The following is a 16883-nucleotide window of genomic DNA, read 5'->3' as shown; positions in this document are numbered from 1 at the left end:
GCAACTACCCACTCGAGCAGAGAGTAATGAGCAGAAGACAGGCCAGCCTCGCCCCGGGCGTGTGTTACATTTATGTGAATTGACTGCCCGTAGGCGGCACATAGTCTGTTTCGAATTGTTCCCGGCCGCGGCCCTTTTTTATTTGCGCCGTTTTTTTTTTCTTCTCTTTCAATGGACTCTAATTTCATTAGACCAAGAGACACCATTCCAGCGCTTTCTTACTTTTTTTTTAATGGACGGCTTGAACTTTAAGATAAACTTTCCGAAGCTTTTTCAAAGGTCAAAATAGCGAAAAAACGAGAAGCTACTAGAGCGACTTGCTTTCAAAATGATTGCTTCTTCTTTTTTTTGATTTTGCCAAATTTATAACTGTGATAGTATTTTCTTCGCACCTCAATTTATCAAGCTCGAACTCACCTGTTATCGCTGTAAACTGTTAATTCGAACTGTAGTTAGTCTACTGTATCAATATTTTCCACGTTTAACCGAGTACTTTTTTCAGAAGGGGTCCAAAATGGCTGATCAGGTAAAACAAAAGAACTTAAAATGAATCGAGCTGGAACTTGCGCGAACTTTTCTTCTTTTCGTAGCTCACGGAAGAACAAATCGCAGAATTCAAAGAGGCCTTCTCCCTCTTCGACAAGGACGGCGATGGCACCATCACCACCAAAGAATTGGGAACAGTCATGCGATCCCTTGGACAGAACCCAACAGAAGCTGAACTCCAGGAAAGGCCTCGAGAGACCATTTTTGATTCGTAAAAATAGTCGTTGTATTGCACCTAGTCCTAATTTTAGAAGCTTGGTGAAATTTTCGATGTCAAATTGTCTTTTTCTGAGACCTTTTTATTTTGAGTAGGCCTGGCTAGGATATGATCAACGAAGTCGACGCTGATGGAAATGGGACTATCGATTTTCCTGAATTTTTAACTATGATGGCCCGAAAAATGAAAGACACAGACTCAGAGGAGGAAATTCGGGAAGCATTTAGGTTAGTGGCATTTACTCGCAACAGCCGGCTTTACGTTTTTCGCAGAGTATTTGACAAGGACGGAAACGGCTACATCTCCGCGGCCGAGCTGCGCCACGTGATGACCAACCTCGGCGAGAAGCTGACGGACGAGGAAGTCGACGAGATGATCAGAGAAGCAGACATCGACGGCGACGGACAAGTCAATTACGAGGAATTCGTCGCGATGATGACCAGTAAATAAAGCAAAAGGAGCGCGGATCATCACACTCTCTCTCTCCCTCCCTTTCTCATCTCACTCTATACGAAAACAGAAATTGTATCTAATCTATTTGTACTCTATTCTTTTCCGGTTTTCCATTTTGTTTACTATTTTACATTTTGTGATCCGAAGACTCAGAATTCACGTCCATTTGTCTTTGTATATAGCAAACAATTAAACTACTGTTTTTATTGTTTGGCTGTAGTAAACTCCCGCATATAAAATTTCTGGAAATAAATTATGCTCATTATACATGTTCAAACATGCGGCGTTATTTGTGTCTCGTGAGAGCGTCTAGAACCTTCAAGCAGGTTTTGAGGGGATGAATCAGCTTCTTGGAGCGGGGAAATGCAATTTTGCGGCGGCCGAGTATAATCTTGCGGTCACCTTGGCCAGTATAAAAAACGGCAGGGGCACAGGGCGGCAGCAAGAAGTGTATTTTTTTCAAAACTCAGAAATATGAAGCTTTTTCCACTTATGACGATCGCAGAGGACCGAAGCTGCAGCTTCCAGCTCCAAAAGTTTGAGATGGGTCTGTCAGCCTTCAAGAGCGCTCCCCTTTGCCAGATATCCGTACGTGCAGAAGGATTGATTTAATGAGTTCATGTTGATTACTGAGAGTGCTCTTTTAGGACACATCACTTTGGGAGGAAAAGCAATGCAGCGCTTTTTCGTGCACATGCGTCGACTCAACTACTGGGTATTCCACTGACCCTCCTCGCCAAGCATCTAAGGCTGACAAGGAGAAACTGAAATGCTCCGGAACCCCTTGTCTCGACGAATACAAGAAAAATACACAGCTGGCCGGGGACAATATCGCCAACGGAATGGTCGACTTGCCCTACATTCCTACCTGCACGCTGTCCGGTTACTACCATCCGGTTCAAAACGACCCCGTTACCGGCGCATCTTTTTGCACAGGTGAGCCACGAATACACGAAAAACAAAACATAACGGCTTAAAGGTCCCCGCGGCGAATACAGAGTTCCAGTCGACGAAAATGCGCCTAACGCGGTAACTTACTGTCAGACCGTCTGGACGAAAGATCTTTGGAAGAAACAAGCTGATGAATCAAAATAAATTTTTGAAAATTCAATAAACAGAAAACTAAAAAACGCGATCAATTATTCATTCAAAAAAAAAGCTTATCAAACAGGCAGATCTTGCAGTGGATTCAAAATACAACGCTGCGAGAGAAAAAAAGGCAAAAAGTTCAAATGACTACTACTACTAGCAGAAACCTTTAAAAATGGAGAGAAAACCTTCATTTGGAGAGAAAGTAAAGAAGACGATTTTCAAGGTTATCTATTCCTTGGGTCTTGAATTTAAACTGTTTAGTCTGGCAAAAAGAAGAACAAGGAAAAGAGCTCCAGGGAGAATTCGGAGTATGGTAAGCATGTTAAAGTCAAATTAATAGAACAGATTCATGCAAAATTATTGAATTATTGGCATCAATGAAAATAATCATTGTTGATTGTTTTATAGGGAAAATCAATTCAAAGCCATTATAGGCTTCGAAGTCAATTTGCGAGAGAAATTGAATTAGAGAGATTGAACATGAGAAAAAGTGAGTATAGTTGACTTGTTTGTGAGAAATTATTGGTTTGGGGTCTCCCGTGGATTTTTCGAAAATACAAAAATAAAAAAAAACCTTGACTTGATTGCTATGCTCAGCGGGGCGACTCACTTTCCCAAGCGAAGTTGATTGTTGATTGATGTAATTCGCCTTGGAATCAATTTCAATTCGTCCTTCTCATTTTGATAAGAGCCGCGTAGATACACGGGCTGACGTTTAAAATACGAGTAGAGAGCAGGGAGCGAACAGACTGAGAGATATTAATTTAGACAGATTGCGAAGCGACCAGATTATGAGCGAAGACCGTGTCGCAGCGGAGGAAGGGTTCAAAGCTAATTGATCAAAAATATTCTTATCTGAGTAGAAAACTTGAACTTGCTCCTAAGGAAATGTGCTTGCGACAACGCTCGCGTATTCTTGAACAAATTCGCGAAATCAAACGAATCGATGTCGACACATTCCACTACGAAACCTTGTATCAAGTAAGAAACATATGCGCGAGATATTTCAATTCACCTCGGAGTTAAAGACGATGACAGATGAATTCGAGGAGCAAATAGAGGAGATGAGGATACTGGAAATGAAATCGAGAATGGCCACCCGAATACTCGAAATTCAAGAAGTGATAAAGTCAATTTTCATTCACCGAATTCACTTGAGTATATTTAAGATGATTCAAAAATCAACAATAACAGCTAAGAAGCTCACGTGTGAAATAGATGAGATCCGGACAAGAAGGCTCCGTTCCCATTCCGAGCCAGTAAATCAATCGACTCCAACAAAGAAGAAATGGCGAGAGTAAGTGAATCATTTGTTCTTTTTATCATCCAAGTGCCCAGCTCGAACGAAGAAAATAAAAGTCGCGGACCGGGAAATTACGCGAGCAACACTTTCAGCCGCCGGCGCGATCCGACCGCGTTGACGATGAAGAGCTACTCCTCCATGACTCCAGCGAGTCGGAGACGACCCGGCGCTGGATCTACTGCGATTGTTAGGAGCAAATCGCAAAGCTACAGGGAAACACAAAGTGATGCGCAGCTGGTTTATAGGGCAAACTTTTTACGAAATGTAATTTTTGATTCAAATGTTTTCGATAATAACGAGTTTTCAGCGAAATGCGCCGAGCGATACAATTCAAAACCCGCAAAGAAAAACGGAGAACAAACCGGTCTCTGAGCAATGCACACATACTGAAGTGCACGTCAAACTAGCAGAAAGAAAAGCACTCATGGCTCGCTCTGTCTCAGACATGGCCCTGGTAGATCGCATGTAAGTCGCGATGAATCTCTTTGTTAACTAATTTTTACTTCAGTGGGACGCTGCCTTTTTCAAAGTCGGAGCGCAAACTCAACTCTTACGATAATGATTCCGACACTGGTATAAGGAAGGGTTTGAACATAAGGAATATAGAATTAACCCATCAATCGCAAAATCCCAAAAAGTTCAATGCACTCATCGGAAGCTGATTTTCGCTGTTCTCCTGATCGCAAAATCACACTTGTCTAAAATTCAAACAAGCACAGTCAATAGTTATCATGTAATTGCCTCTATTCAATAAATCTTAGACGGAAATATATGGGCTGAGTATATTTTTTGTTTTTGCCAAAGTCAGGTCTTAGTGTTTTATTAATTTTGATTAAATGAGTAATTTTTAATTTCGTTGAAGCAGTTGAAGGGTCAGTTTTAGCACTCTCAAAGGCGGCTGGAGCAGGAAATGTATTCAACGTCGTCATTTACAGAGCACTCGTGAGGTAAGGCAGCGACGGTGCCAGAGCAGGTCCTCATTCGGATCAGGCGATTCGAGATCGCGCAGTCGTCATACCAAGTGCTCCACTGTCCCCATTTAGCTAAAGATTTGCGATAGAGATTTTATGGTAATGAAAAGAACATACGGCAATCTGGAACGGAAGTGCAGGGCCGCTCTTCTAGGAGATTGCCTTGGCACTCGGAGGAATGAGAGTGCAGACAGTTTCGAACTCGTCGCTCAACTCCATCACGTTGTGCGCAAGCTTCGGAGCAAGTCGACCATTCTGACCACTCGGAAACGAAGCCTATAAAACGAAATCACTACGTTTCCCCGCAGTTCCTTTTAAGAATCTTACTGCACTTCGTAACTGGACATTTCTCCGTCTGGTTCATGTCTATTCCATTAACGATTCCAGAGCGTGTCCTCGCGTTCCTAGAGAGTTTTACACTTTGCTCAAATAGTTTCACTGTCTGATTACCCTGATCCACAAGGGCATTCGGACCACTCTGCCCAGAAATCAGGAACTTCTCGTTTTCTTCGATTACAGGAATCAGAACATGATCGTTCTTCGTAGAAATTTCCGTCGCCCATGCACTCTGGAATTCGGCCTAATGAGAAAAGAGCGTTTATGCAAGTCTTTTCTCTAAACTCGGTTTCAGTTCCACAATCACAAGAGCTCCAGTCTGACCATTCGCTTAGCTTGGCTGAATTATTTATAGAATTTTTCATGACATCTTCTGAAGACTTACGACACTCGTTCTCAGGATTGCAGAGTGCTGTTTGAAGAAATCCGAGGTTGTCTGATGTCGTCAGTGCGTTTTCGCAGTTTGATGATCGGTCGATGCAAGTGTTTGAGAAAATAGAATCAGGAGAATCGAAAGAGACGCCGCACGGACATGCTTCACTTCCAATATCATCCCCTTTACATCCCCGTGTGCGAACACGCGTGCCAATTTCGTCAGCTGCGCCGCATGATTTAGAACAACACGACCATTCTCCCCAGGAATTCCAGCCAGCTTGAATGAAATTAGAAAGTTTCAAATACATGATGACCTACGGCACTCAGGGACAAAACAGTCCTTGAAATCGTCATCTCCACAGCATCTCGACTCGTCCCCACAAAGAAGAGTCCGTGATCGTCGTTGTTTCCCAAAAGTATCATCGTCAGGATTTCTAAAGAAAATAAACGGAATGCTAGCGTCGCTTTTATTTCTTCTTACCTGCATGGTCGAGCATCGCCTTTGAGTAGACAGAGTCCCCATTCTGACCATTCCGAGTACGTGCATTTTTCTACACATGCTCTCGACTCACCACCTGTTTCCGTGCAGTAGCAGCTACTTGGACTGTTGCCATCTTGGTCTACCCAGTTTCCATTCCAAGCTGCAATATTCCAATAAGTCAATAAATACGACGAGTACTTACTAAAGATCTGGCCTGTGTTAGTCGTACAAGTTCGGAATCTATCGGACCGTCCACCACATTGTTGCGAGCAAGAACTCCATTCAGTCCATTCTCCCAGAGTCGCAGATACAAAATTGCAGGTATTCTGCTGAATCCCCACTTGCATCGGTGATATGTTCTGTTTAATGAATCTTAATTGGGTTTAAAGTGATTGTTTTCTGACTGTTTTCAGTGTTTGCAATGTTCAGTTCTGTTAAACCAATCCTGACAACAGCCTCAATTTTTTCTTCCTGGATATTAGTCGAGGGGATATCAATTAGAATAGTTTCGCGGTTGTCAGCGTACTTCGTGTCAGTCAGATAGAGAGTCGCCTTGCTTATTGTTATGATTTCATCTGGATTGTTTTTGTCACAAGCTTGTCCCCAATTGAACTTAGTCTGAGTTAGTTTTGATAAGTATAGAAAGGATACCTTGAGATCATCGGAAAAGTCATACATGCGATTGGCGCTGCCGTCAACTCGGCTGTCTTTTCTCGTCGAAGCAGCAAAGTTAGTCATAAACTTGGAGACAGGCGATGGATCAGTTGTTACCTCCCGCACATCGACAAGGTTCTCTGTTATCAGAAGGGTTTTCAGCCGCTGAACATTGATGCGAATCTGCGAGTTGCTTCCTTCAATCAAGTTCGAGATGGCGTTGCGAATTGAATTCAGTCCATTGTTGGCTTTGAGTTTTTCCGCTGCATCTGCACGTACTCTCAATCCTCTCCAAGGTGTATCAATATCGTCCGTCGAGATCCAATCTGACATGCTGTAAAGATTCTGCTGCCTGCTGAACCGCGGCATGTTGTTGTACCAATCCTCGAGCAAATGTGCTGTAAATGGATTGTTCGTGGTCGTGTAGGATACGTAGCTCGAAGTAGACTCGCTGATCAAAGGGTTCAGATTGACTATACATTCATCGGGGAACTTCCGAAGCATATCCTAAAAAAAGAATTTAGTACAAGAGCAGCAATTGAGAAGAGCAAACAATTCCAACAGACTCGCAGTCCACGTCATCACTGAGATCGGGATCAAAGCAAAGTTGAGCGCGGACAGGAGATTCATCACAGTCGCATGATCGATCCACTGCTTCACTTTCGGATCCCCTGAAAGACGAGCCGGTCTCACATTTGCAGTTGGAAGCGGTAAAAGGCAATGGAATCGGGCAACGATCGTCACAAATAGTGTCCGCTCGCTCGTTGATTTTTATTTCAGGAATTGCTAGTCGAATCGGATTCCTCGGGTAAGCACCCCATTCTTAAAGAAGAGTACATCAATCCTAGCAACTTTATTTCTTTTACCGGTTCCCCAGCGAGAATCAGTTTCTTGAATCTCCCAAAGAGCAACAGCGTCTTCTACTGTAATTCCATTTTGCTTTGCATATTCCGCAATTCTTGGATCACACTCTGTCGCCACAGAAGGCGCCTGACAGTTCTTCGAGAAATCGTCTGTGCCGCATCTTCAAAAATCTACAGTCGATAGTTATACTTAGATCTTACTTGATGCCGGTATTTTTGTAAAAAGATTTCGTCGCCGCATATCTCACTTCCATGCTGTCATCCATGTCTCCAGCGGGTGACTGAATGCTGAACTGTGGCTTTGACTGTATAAAGTTGACGTAATCGTTCCTAATCTGATCGTCTGTACCACCGAGGATGGTTCTGTATTTAAAGTAGTTTGGCGAGTTTGGATCCAGAATACGCATTGGATAGTTTCGATTGTCCGGGTGAATACATTCTCTGAATATCTCATAAAAGAACGACAAAGAAATAATAGTCCTTACTTGTAGCGCGTTTTACGAAGCTTGTATCTCCCAGGATATGCACAAAGATCAGCCCTAGAAATCAAGTTCTCGCAACCATAGTCATCCGACCAGCTTGTCCAAAACGGGCCATCAAAATTCAATCCAACGAAACTGAGCTCCGCATTCGAGAGTGGAGCGGCCGGGTCTTTTAACTTGTCTAGTGTTGTTTGTGACAAGGCATTAGTAGAAGCTAAATGAAAATATAAATCGCCGATCTCTGAAAGAAGTATACTTGCCTATAAGTGAGGTAAAAAGCGCATTTTTTATCATAACGAGGTGATCTACTCGAAGAATTCGAGAAAATGATCTTGCCCGAGATTGAAGAATTTTCACGTCTTAGGGGTACACAGATAGGGGATCAAGAGCATAATGGCGAGCGGTTCGCGAGCTATTGGTGCGCAGCGAAAGCTTTGCAGCGGCTGAATTGCTTCTCAAACGGGAGAGTAATTACCGTCTTAGTCGGATGAAAAGCCACTGGCGACGTCAACTTTTATTTCTCTTCTTGAACAGTTTAGCCAAATTTATCCAATTACTATTGCAGTTTATTCATTCATAGAAACGCAGACTAGATTTCGTCGATATCTATCACGAATTGTATAGTTTTTCTGGAACTTTGATGAGTCGCGCGTTTAAAAGCATGTTTTGACTTCTCGTTTCTCCAGAAGGATTCTGGTTCTGCCATAATATGCTGTATTGTTTTTCCTACTGTGTGTTTTAAATCCCTGTGTTCATCGGGTTACTTACCGTAAACTAAATATGAGAAGAAACAGAAAAATACGACTACGCATGCAGGTAATCCTGAAATCGCGATCGACGACCTCTAATTTCGGATTTTCAATATCTATTCACTTAGCCAAATAAAAGTTAATGTTACAGTAAGAATTTGAAATCCGCAAAATATATTGTCTCGCAACTCATATACTCTCTCTTGCTCGTCAATGAAAATCAGGAGCTCATAATTTTCATTTGAAAAAGACATAAGGGGCCTTGTCAAAATATATTGCCAATACAATCTGCTTTTTACATGCATAAACAAAAAATACGTATAATTTAAGGTTCGATCAAATTTGATCTTTATTAGAACTTTTTGAACAGAAAAAATAAGTCGTTAACAAATCAGACGAACAGATTAGGAACGATTACGTCAACTTTATACAGTCAAAGCCACAGTTCAGCATTCAGTCACCCGCTGGAGACATGGATGACAGCATGGAAGTGAGATATGCCGCGACGAAATCTTTTTACAAAAATACCGGCATCAAGTAAGTTCTAAGTATAACTATCGACTGTAGATGTTTGAAGATGTGGAGTATGAAGCCATCATACTCGCAAGGTAATACTTTTAGATTCCTAGATTCCTTTTTCCAACGATTTACTGTAGCTCTGGAATCGACTCTGGCGACGGCTCCGGAGAGGAAATTCAAATCGACGTGCTTGACTTAGTAAACGAAGAAAGTGTTTTCCTCGAGTACAATCCATTCGACTATATGTCGGATTTCCCCACACTTTCACTCAGATAGACAGAACTTCTATCATAGAACTAGCACATCGGAATTTACGCAACCTAGTTTGAAGAGCCATTTGCAGGTCGTAGACTCAGAAACAATGAGTTGTCGATGAAATAATCGCAAAACCGCGTGGTTTCGAGCCGAAGCGCGTGTTGAGAAATTATAAAATCCAAGGTTTTGCCTGAGTTTTGTCATATTTTCTTTTGCCAATTTGAAAGAAAATATCAATTTATTCCCGCCAAGAAAAAAGGAAATGTAAGAGAAAAGAAAAGATATCAGTGCTCAATGATTACAAAAAGTTTTAATAAGAATCTTAACACGTCTTCTAGCCAGATGAAACTGCCATCTCGATCACTCGTTAAAAATGATGAAAATGATTCAACGTTCACATCGAAAAGGGTCGGAACTCATCAACCGAACGAGTTTGAGCAGATTTTCCCCAATAAAGTGGTTTCCTATGGCCAGTTTGGCAAATGCGAAGGATCTGAGTGCGATGGGTAAGAATAAATTCTCGTAAAATTAGAATAGTTATCCATGAATATTCAGAGTACCTGCTGACACGATCCAAATAAGTAAAGGAAGGTTCTGCGAAATATGTGTAGATAAAGAACGCGGCGAAGAACAAATCGAAGTCCGAGACTTTGAGAAATCCGACGCGAAATTTCGATGCCCAGCGTTCTCCGCAACTGAGAGCTGCAAATCGGAGAATCTCTCGTTCGAAGAATTCTACCTCGGTTCTTGCTGTGAGCCGGGCTCGAAGTGGTTGACAGACAACCGAAAAGGTAACTGGTCATTCATCATTGAACCATGTGGTTTAAAAATGAAATTTTAGCGCAAAGAAACAAGCTTTTTATCGTCAGGAACATCCATGCCGAAGCAAAGCGTGAGCAAACGGAACTTGAGGTTCTATCTAGACAGCAAAAGTCGACCGTTAAGAAAATGGAGAGAGAGCAAAGCAACAGAAAAGAAATGGCAAAAGATTATTACGAATACTATCAAATGACTTTGAAGGAGATTGAGGAAAACGCACCAAAAATTAAAGACGCCAGGAAGGCTCATGAAGGAATTATGGAAGAGGTGCTTGAAAAGGAGAAAGAAGTTGACAAGGCGGCGAAGCGTTACAAACAGCTCTCTTACGAGTATCTTTCGGTTGAAGCCAAAGAAAATATGAAAGGTAAAAAAAGTTTCTTACAGACTAATAATTATATTCTAAATTGAAGGTAATGGAAGGTGCAAATCATGCTTGGAAGAATACAGCAACGATTCGCTCCACCATAAATGCGCTCTTCGCAAATGTGGGCATGTTTCATGCAAGGAATGTTTGGAAGGGGTTCTTATGGTAAGATTGGAAAGTTGGAACGTCGATTACGCGCTTTGTTCCGTCTGCCAAGAGAGCTTTACCCTTTCTGACATTCTCCCCATCAAAGAATAACTGTTTCATTTCTAGGGAGACTTAAGGAAAGTGAGACTAAAACTTTAGATCTGTCATTTTCTCCCAATAAACTGGAAATCAATACAATCTATCAATACTTGAATATAAATTATATCGTATTATCATTAATATATTTTATATATGGTATTTTATTTTTTTAGCAGGACTAACTGCAGGAGCTTTCGGTGAACCGTTCGAGCGATTATGACAAAAATCTCAATACAAAATCAGTAAAGTTTATCAGATTAGTGATTAAAATCTCATATCCTCTGAAATTTCCAGGAATCGGCACCATCACAGCGGGTAATCACCATTATCATGATGAAAACTTCTTTCTCTCATTAGCCACCTGGTGCACGCAGCTTTTCTTGTCTCATATAAGCAGGTAAAAATTCCTATTCCAACAAAAAGGTACATCGACCAATAACAAAAATACAATGCAGGCAAACAAGACAACCAAAATCGACGAATTCGTCAAGAACCAAATTTCTCTTTACGCCACTACGAAGTACCCAAGACCTTCTCTTTCGCAAACAGCTTCCTGGGCTTCGAAAGAATTCCGGGTCAAGCTTTCAAACGCTGATGTCCTGAAAATAGTCAAAAAACACAAGGCAGCATTGAACTCTCCAAGAATCATCAACAGGAAGAATGCGTCCCCTCACCTCATCGCTTTCCACAAAGACCTCGAAAAGCGCTCTGCCACGATGCTCGACAAGGAAGATGTCATCGGCCTTGCAGAGCGCCTTCGGCATTCGAGAAAGTACAGAAACATCAGAGTCGTGCAAATGCTCGAGTTTACGCGACAATGGTGGAGGGACTTCCAAGCAGAGGCAAACGTCGGTCGACCAGAATTCTCGATCAAGAAGAAAGAGATCATCCCGCCTTCAAGAGAAGATATGATCAAGAAGATCTTCGAAGAGCTTGCTCGGGATCCCTTCAAATATCTTCGATGCTGATTCATCTCCCAAAATACTCTCCCAAGTTTTGTTTTTTCATCTTACTTCTTCATCTTTACTTTCTCCGCTTTCCATCTCCCGATATTCATATGATCACAATTTACTTTACCTACAAACATATCTCTCAAAAACTTAATAAAATCAGTAAAAAATCCAGTTTTGTCTCATCTTTTCTTCTGATATAATTAGACAGAGATAACTTTCTGTTTGTCATAGTAGAAATTTTGTGTTTTTCATATTTTCTAGTGGCCTACCTGAAAAAAGTGCCCTTGTCGAAAATTGATTTAGTATGATCGCAGAGACACCTTTGATTGTGCTCGACCTGTCGTGTGTTTGCGCTCAACCTATAAACAAGATGATTTATTCTGTTATTTACAGTGTGAATTAGCGGCGAGCTGGGCTCATCAGCGTGACAAGTTGATCGTCGCCATTTCAACAAGAGACAGGGTCCTGATTGAGTGACAGTCAGAGTTTAGACAACCCTTCGACAGGTAATTTTTTCATTAATTATAGCGCCACATATTTCTTTGCTTTTCTCTCATGCAAAATGCGAACAGTTTGAATTGTCCATTAGCTCACCCATTTCCATAATTAGGAGTCATTAAGCCACTTGGGGGAAATTTCTCGCGGTGATCATCGTAGTAAAACATGTTTTATGGGCGAGATCATGTTTATTACGGTTCCCAAAGGAGAAGCTGATTGAACACTTTCTATACTTTCTATTTTTACACATTCAAGAGTCCACTCTTCAGAAAGAAGACATTTTTGTCAATTTGATTGATGGATAAAAAATACTCTAATAAATGAAGCAGGTAAAAAACAACGAGAGAAAATCAAGGAAGAATAATAAAGCTTGTTTTCCTTTCTTTCTTCTTCGGGTTGTGCTTGGGCCAATTTTAGCAAGTGATTAGTTTGGGCTTGATTTAAGGGTTTGAAATGCGCTCTTAAATCGCGACATAGATTTGACATTCTGCTGTTTTTGCCTCGTCCTAATCGATTGGTAGAGAGGAAGCAGCTGTGCCTGGAAAAGCAGCGAATGTCGCCAGGCTCACTCCTGCCTGTGTTTATGGTAGCGAAGGTCGGTTAGATCTCAGCTGGAGCGATCACCATAAATCAGGTCTTATACTAGCTGTGTCAGGTTTAGCAAGTCGCTGTTTGATCCTACCAAGTCCAGGTAGAGGTAGAGGGGGATCTCTCGATTTATGGAGCGCCATTATTAACCCTAACAATTTCTGGCTTCGCGAAAACGCCATTCAAGCACAAAATTCCCAGCAAGAGAAAATCAGAATGCAGTAATAATAAAATGCCAACCTGTAAGCAAAAAAATCCCAAGACCAAATTTGGCATAAAAAACTTCGAATTCGCTTATTTTAAAAAAGCCACAATTAAAAAAAAAACTAATTTTGAATGAGTGTAAATTTCAAATTTGAGTTTTTACAAAATTCAACAAGAGAAAATCTCCTGAGAAAACATTTTAAGCTCTGCACATTGATATGGATAACAGCGAATGGACCCAACAAACGGCGAGTCTGCAGCCAGACCCTATGAGAGATCAAATCAACGAGAGAGATAAACAGCGGATACGAAGGTGCGAAGCATTTTTAGTATCTCAATGATCCTTTTAGTCATCCGCTCTTCCCTCTACTCGAGTTGCTCTTCCACGAGTGCGAGAAACAGACTTCCTGTCCGCCACGAGATGTGCGCCGAAATTCTCACCGTCTCAACCAAGAGGTAACTTTCGCCCTTCCTTCCAGCCCTCTTCTCATCAGACTGTTCTAGGTTCAGAAGTTCGCCCGACGGCTGATGGAACAAGGACGAACGATCTACACGAACGACACAGAGCTCGATTCGCTGATGGTGAAGGCGCTGCAAGGTATTTTTTTCGCTGAGTAGCATTGTGCTGTTGGAGAAGTGCGTTTTTGTGACACCTGGCTTATGAAAGCTGTCCATTTCGCCGTAACTATTGTGACAAGATGTGATTGTCCCCGTCAACAGTGCGAAAACGCGCTTTTGAGAGATTTGTACATGTTGGCGGCTAACTAGCGGCGGCGCTACAAATGTCTAGATAATTTATTTGTCAATAGTAAAAACGCCATTTTTAGTGCTAAAAATCCATCTTATCGAGCTCGAGAAAGTTGGCGATCTAAGTAATGACTTCTGCCGCCGATACATACATTGTCTAAAAGGTAATAACAATTTGAGGACTCTCGTCGAGTCAAAAAGTGGCAGGTCAAAAGTCACCGGAAGAGCATATTTATTCAATTTAGGGAAAATGCAATCTGAAAATTTACTCAGGAGTCCTGACTCAGTCGACTCTTCCGATGATCCATGGTAAACGAGTTCGTTTTTAACCCTGTGAAAAATGTCTCCTAGCGATTTGGGTGCCCAGATGATCCATCCAATATCTAGACCAAATACAGCTCAGTATGCTCTAGAAAGCAGTCACCTAGGACACCAGATCCCTCCGCACCCTTACGCCGCGTACGAAGCTTTCCCACGACCCAACGCGCCAGTACTGCCTTCGACCCTTCCACACGGGCACGCTCAGGTTTCGTTCAACACGATTTACATCAAACGCTTAAATAAGATAGAGTCATAACATGCCGGGTCTATACGATAATTTTGACGCCGATAACAGGCTAAAACGGGGCTTACTGCCGCGTCAAGCGACCGACACGCTCCGAGGCTGGCTTTTTCAGTTACGGTCTCCAGACCTCATTCTTCGAGTTAGTTAGTGATAACAACGCTGGAGACCGCATAGCAGCACCTCGTCCACCCTTACCCCTCTGAGGACGAAAAAAGGAATCTCGCTCAGCAAACGGGTCTCACCCTACTGCAAGTCAACAACTGGTTCATCAACGCGCGCCGTCGAATACTACAGGGTAGGAGCTACAGAATACAGAGTATACTCTTTTGCCAAGTTCCTGCAAAATCACTAGCACAAATTTACAACCTCTGAATAGCCCCACCAAAGCCAATGATGGAAAATGAAAACCGCCGTCGCCCAAAACAGCCCTGGGAGAAAGAGAACGAGCAGAACGATCAGGAATCGAAATCTTCAGCTAGCTCAGACGATTAGATGAAACATTTACTCATCTCTCTCAAAATTTGCGACCTGACTTTTTCTGTTTACTTTGGTCTCAATCTATATGTTGAGCATTTTATCTAATTTATACAATAAAATAAAATAGCTATTGAAAACGGCGAAGGCATACATTTTATTTCATCGTCATAGACAGGAGTCGGTAATTATGTGACGATGCTTGCAAGGGATTACTCATAGTAATATTATAAATAACTGCTAATCAGACATCCGAGTCATAATTAAGATTTAGTAATATTGAGGAGTCCCCGTAGTCGTGTATCTTCTTTTGCTCAAAAGCGACGCTCGATTCGCCTTGTTCTTCGTCAGCGTGATTCCATGAAAAAAGTAGAAAATGAAAGCAACGACGAAGAACACCAGAAGGCTCTGTTGTTAAATATTTAATAAGTCGAAATCATAAGCGAGACTGACCGGTAGCATGACCCAAAGAAATGAGTTGTTGAATGTTTCTTTCAATTCAGCAGTATCATTCATCTATTTTCTGAATCTGCAAAGATCTTTTTAGCAAGCTTGTATGTGGACCAACTTTTTGGTCAGTACTGAAAATTTCACGAATGTCACAAATGTCACGAATTTGCTGAAAATGTCGCGAAAAAGAAACATGTTTTCGTGCCAACAAATGTTTCTTTTTCGTGACATTTTCATCAAATTCGTGACATTCGTGACATTTCCAGTACTGACCAAAAAGTTGTTCCATATGTTCGCAGGCTCATTCCTGACTGCTGTGATCGCTTCTCTCAAATTCTCCCTGGAACAAAAAGTGCTCATTCTTACTTGGCATAAACGTTATTTTTATCGGCCCTACAATCTTCGTTTTCTGAGTGAAAAGTTGCTTGAAATAATCGTGATCGGACATTTTTACAGAGTCTGCTAGGGATCATTCTTAATCCACGGCGAAAAAGAAGAACAATTCATAATTAACAATCCTAAGTCAGGAGATCAAAAAATTCTTTTATAATTAATGTCAGTAACGAACATGCGAATTCATTTTTCAGTAGAAGTACGGGGCTTTCTCTTGGAGTTTTGGTGCTTTTCGTAGGATTTCCGCGGTCTGCTTTCCTGGGCTCAGCAACCTGAGTTGAAAACCTGAGTCAGGCTCTGGAAAATGAAAAGCCGCATAGCGGCTTTTTTAAAAACGAAGCCGCAAAGCGGCTTCGCAAATAAACCATATGATTTTTCTTTAAACTCCTGGCGAAGCTTTGCGGCTTTTCATTTTAGCTCTTCCAGAGCCTGACTCAGGTTTTCTACTCAGAATGCTGAGCTCAGCTGGATTCAATGCCGGGAAGATGAAATTGAAAATCTCGCTGCTGGCTGCTGAAATATTTCTCTTTAGAAATAATGGGAATAAGCTCGTTTACCGCAAGTTTCGTCTATTCCTTCCAAGTCTACGGCGAGCAGATCGACGAGACCCTAAGAAGACGGAGAAGATATTCTGAGAAAGTGTTCGAGTCGGTCACTTACAGGTCTTCCGGATATGTTGCCGGACAAATTTGATCTCATCTTGATTCGTTGGTGCGGGAGAGGTTGGTCCGGCACTAGAAACTTTCTCCTCCGGTGGATCATTTTTGCGGATCTAAATTCAATCGTAGAGAGAGGTTATCATTCGAGCCTAGGATTCGAGCCATCCAATATCCCTAGAATCTGGGCTAGTGGTTAGGGACTGGGGGTCCTGTGGGGCGAAGCCCCTGATCTAAGCCTTAGGAGGGGGTCCCGGGGGGCGTAGCCCCTGGGTTAGGTTTAGGGGCAGCTCGAATGATAACCCTCCTACAACCAATTTGATGGCTAGGAAGGATAGTTCATCTTACCTTTGCCGCGATTCTTGCTGACAAGGAGGATATTATCTTCACTTGCCGGTTGTTTTGCGCCGTCTTTGCTTTTTCTAATTTTTTTACTTTGAAATAAAGTAAAAGTCACTTAACGAATGAGAACATTTTTTATACTAAAATGCAAAAAGACAACGCCGAAAAGTCCGCCAAGAAGAATCAAAGTCATGATATGGTTGAGAGCAGTTTTTTCTTCCCCTGCTTGCTTTCTGAGAGTCAAAGAATATTATACAAAAAATACTTATTAAACTCTTCAGACTCTCA

General features: G+C 41.9%; 7 protein-coding genes across 10 annotated transcripts; 5 read left to right on the top strand and 2 right to left on the bottom strand.

Moving 5' to 3' along the window:
* The first annotated feature begins 451 nt into the window (after window positions 1–451).
* Window positions 452–1493, top strand: LOC145710316 (calmodulin-like). Its single transcript, XM_081788056.1, has 4 exons — window positions 452–526; window positions 591–731; window positions 872–990; window positions 1036–1493. The coding sequence occupies exons 1-4, from the start codon at window positions 515–517 to the stop codon at window positions 1211–1213; spliced, it is 450 nt and encodes a 149-aa protein (XP_081644182.1). The 5' UTR covers window positions 452–514; the 3' UTR covers window positions 1214–1493.
* A 156-nt stretch (window positions 1494–1649) lies between these two features.
* Window positions 1650–2335, top strand: LOC145710313 (uncharacterized). The gene is made up of 3 exons (XM_081788049.1): window positions 1650–1804; window positions 1864–2152; window positions 2196–2335. Exons 1-3 carry the CDS (start codon window positions 1691–1693, stop codon window positions 2309–2311), a joined length of 519 nt encoding a protein of 172 aa, XP_081644175.1. The 5' UTR covers window positions 1650–1690; the 3' UTR covers window positions 2312–2335.
* Window positions 2336–2393: 58 nt separating this feature from the next.
* LOC145710307 (uncharacterized) lies at window positions 2394–4383 on the top strand. 2 transcript variants are annotated; one of them, XM_081788044.1, is made up of 10 exons: window positions 2394–2531; window positions 2570–2621; window positions 3077–3129; window positions 3197–3289; window positions 3337–3429; window positions 3478–3605; window positions 3647–3875; window positions 3919–4076; window positions 4120–4191; window positions 4250–4383. In XM_081788044.1, exons 1-10 carry the CDS (start codon window positions 2481–2483, stop codon window positions 4311–4313), a joined length of 993 nt encoding a protein of 330 aa, XP_081644170.1. In that variant the 5' UTR covers window positions 2394–2480; the 3' UTR covers window positions 4314–4383. The 2 variants fall into 2 exon arrangements, with proteins under 2 accessions (XP_081644170.1, XP_081644169.1); XM_081788043.1 differs by having other exon boundaries at window positions 3331–3429.
* Window positions 4384–4425: 42 nt separating this feature from the next.
* Window positions 4426–6142, bottom strand: LOC145707964 (semaphorin-5B-like). Its single transcript, XM_081785559.1, has 8 exons — window positions 5977–6142; window positions 5775–5934; window positions 5612–5727; window positions 5304–5570; window positions 5033–5258; window positions 4910–4986; window positions 4700–4858; window positions 4426–4654 (listed from the first exon to the last, which is right to left on the bottom strand). The coding sequence occupies exons 1-8, from the start codon at window positions 6119–6121 to the stop codon at window positions 4500–4502; spliced, it is 1305 nt and encodes a 434-aa protein (XP_081641685.1). The 5' UTR covers window positions 6122–6142; the 3' UTR covers window positions 4426–4499.
* LOC145707224 (uncharacterized) lies at window positions 6138–8067 on the bottom strand. Its single transcript, XM_081784715.1, has 7 exons — window positions 8034–8067; window positions 7777–7987; window positions 7493–7732; window positions 7295–7452; window positions 6982–7250; window positions 6426–6935; window positions 6138–6386 (listed from the first exon to the last, which is right to left on the bottom strand). The coding sequence occupies exons 1-7, from the start codon at window positions 8065–8067 to the stop codon at window positions 6138–6140; spliced, it is 1671 nt and encodes a 556-aa protein (XP_081640841.1).
* A 1370-nt stretch (window positions 8068–9437) lies between these two features.
* LOC145708173 (uncharacterized) lies at window positions 9438–10813 on the top strand. The gene is made up of 5 exons (XM_081785822.1): window positions 9438–9560; window positions 9635–9802; window positions 9852–10087; window positions 10138–10479; window positions 10526–10813. Exons 2-5 carry the CDS (start codon window positions 9639–9641, stop codon window positions 10735–10737), a joined length of 954 nt encoding a protein of 317 aa, XP_081641948.1. The 5' UTR covers window positions 9438–9560; window positions 9635–9638; the 3' UTR covers window positions 10738–10813.
* A 1254-nt stretch (window positions 10814–12067) lies between these two features.
* On the top strand, window positions 12068–14582 carry LOC145706646 (homeobox protein PKNOX2-like). Of its 3 annotated transcripts, none has more exons than XM_081784069.1 (8): window positions 12068–12184; window positions 13173–13281; window positions 13319–13424; window positions 13473–13566; window positions 13796–13879; window positions 13961–14024; window positions 14067–14241; window positions 14285–14582. In XM_081784069.1, the coding sequence occupies exons 2-8, from the start codon at window positions 13187–13189 to the stop codon at window positions 14426–14428; spliced, it is 762 nt and encodes a 253-aa protein (XP_081640195.1). In that variant the 5' UTR covers window positions 12068–12184; window positions 13173–13186; the 3' UTR covers window positions 14429–14582. The 3 variants fall into 3 exon arrangements, with proteins under 3 accessions (XP_081640195.1, XP_081640197.1, XP_081640196.1); XM_081784071.1 differs by lacking the exon at window positions 12068–12184 and adding an exon at window positions 12408–12505; XM_081784070.1 differs by lacking the exon at window positions 12068–12184 and adding an exon at window positions 12731–12867.
* Window positions 14583–16883: the final 2301 nt, after the last annotated feature.

Source organism: Oikopleura dioica, chromosome XSR (assembly GCF_907165135.1).
Source record: "Oikopleura dioica chromosome XSR, OKI2018_I68_1.0, whole genome shotgun sequence".
Lineage (NCBI taxonomy): Eukaryota > Metazoa > Chordata > Appendicularia > Copelata > Oikopleuridae > Oikopleura > Oikopleura dioica.
This window is presented reverse-complemented; position numbering and strand designations above follow the sequence as displayed.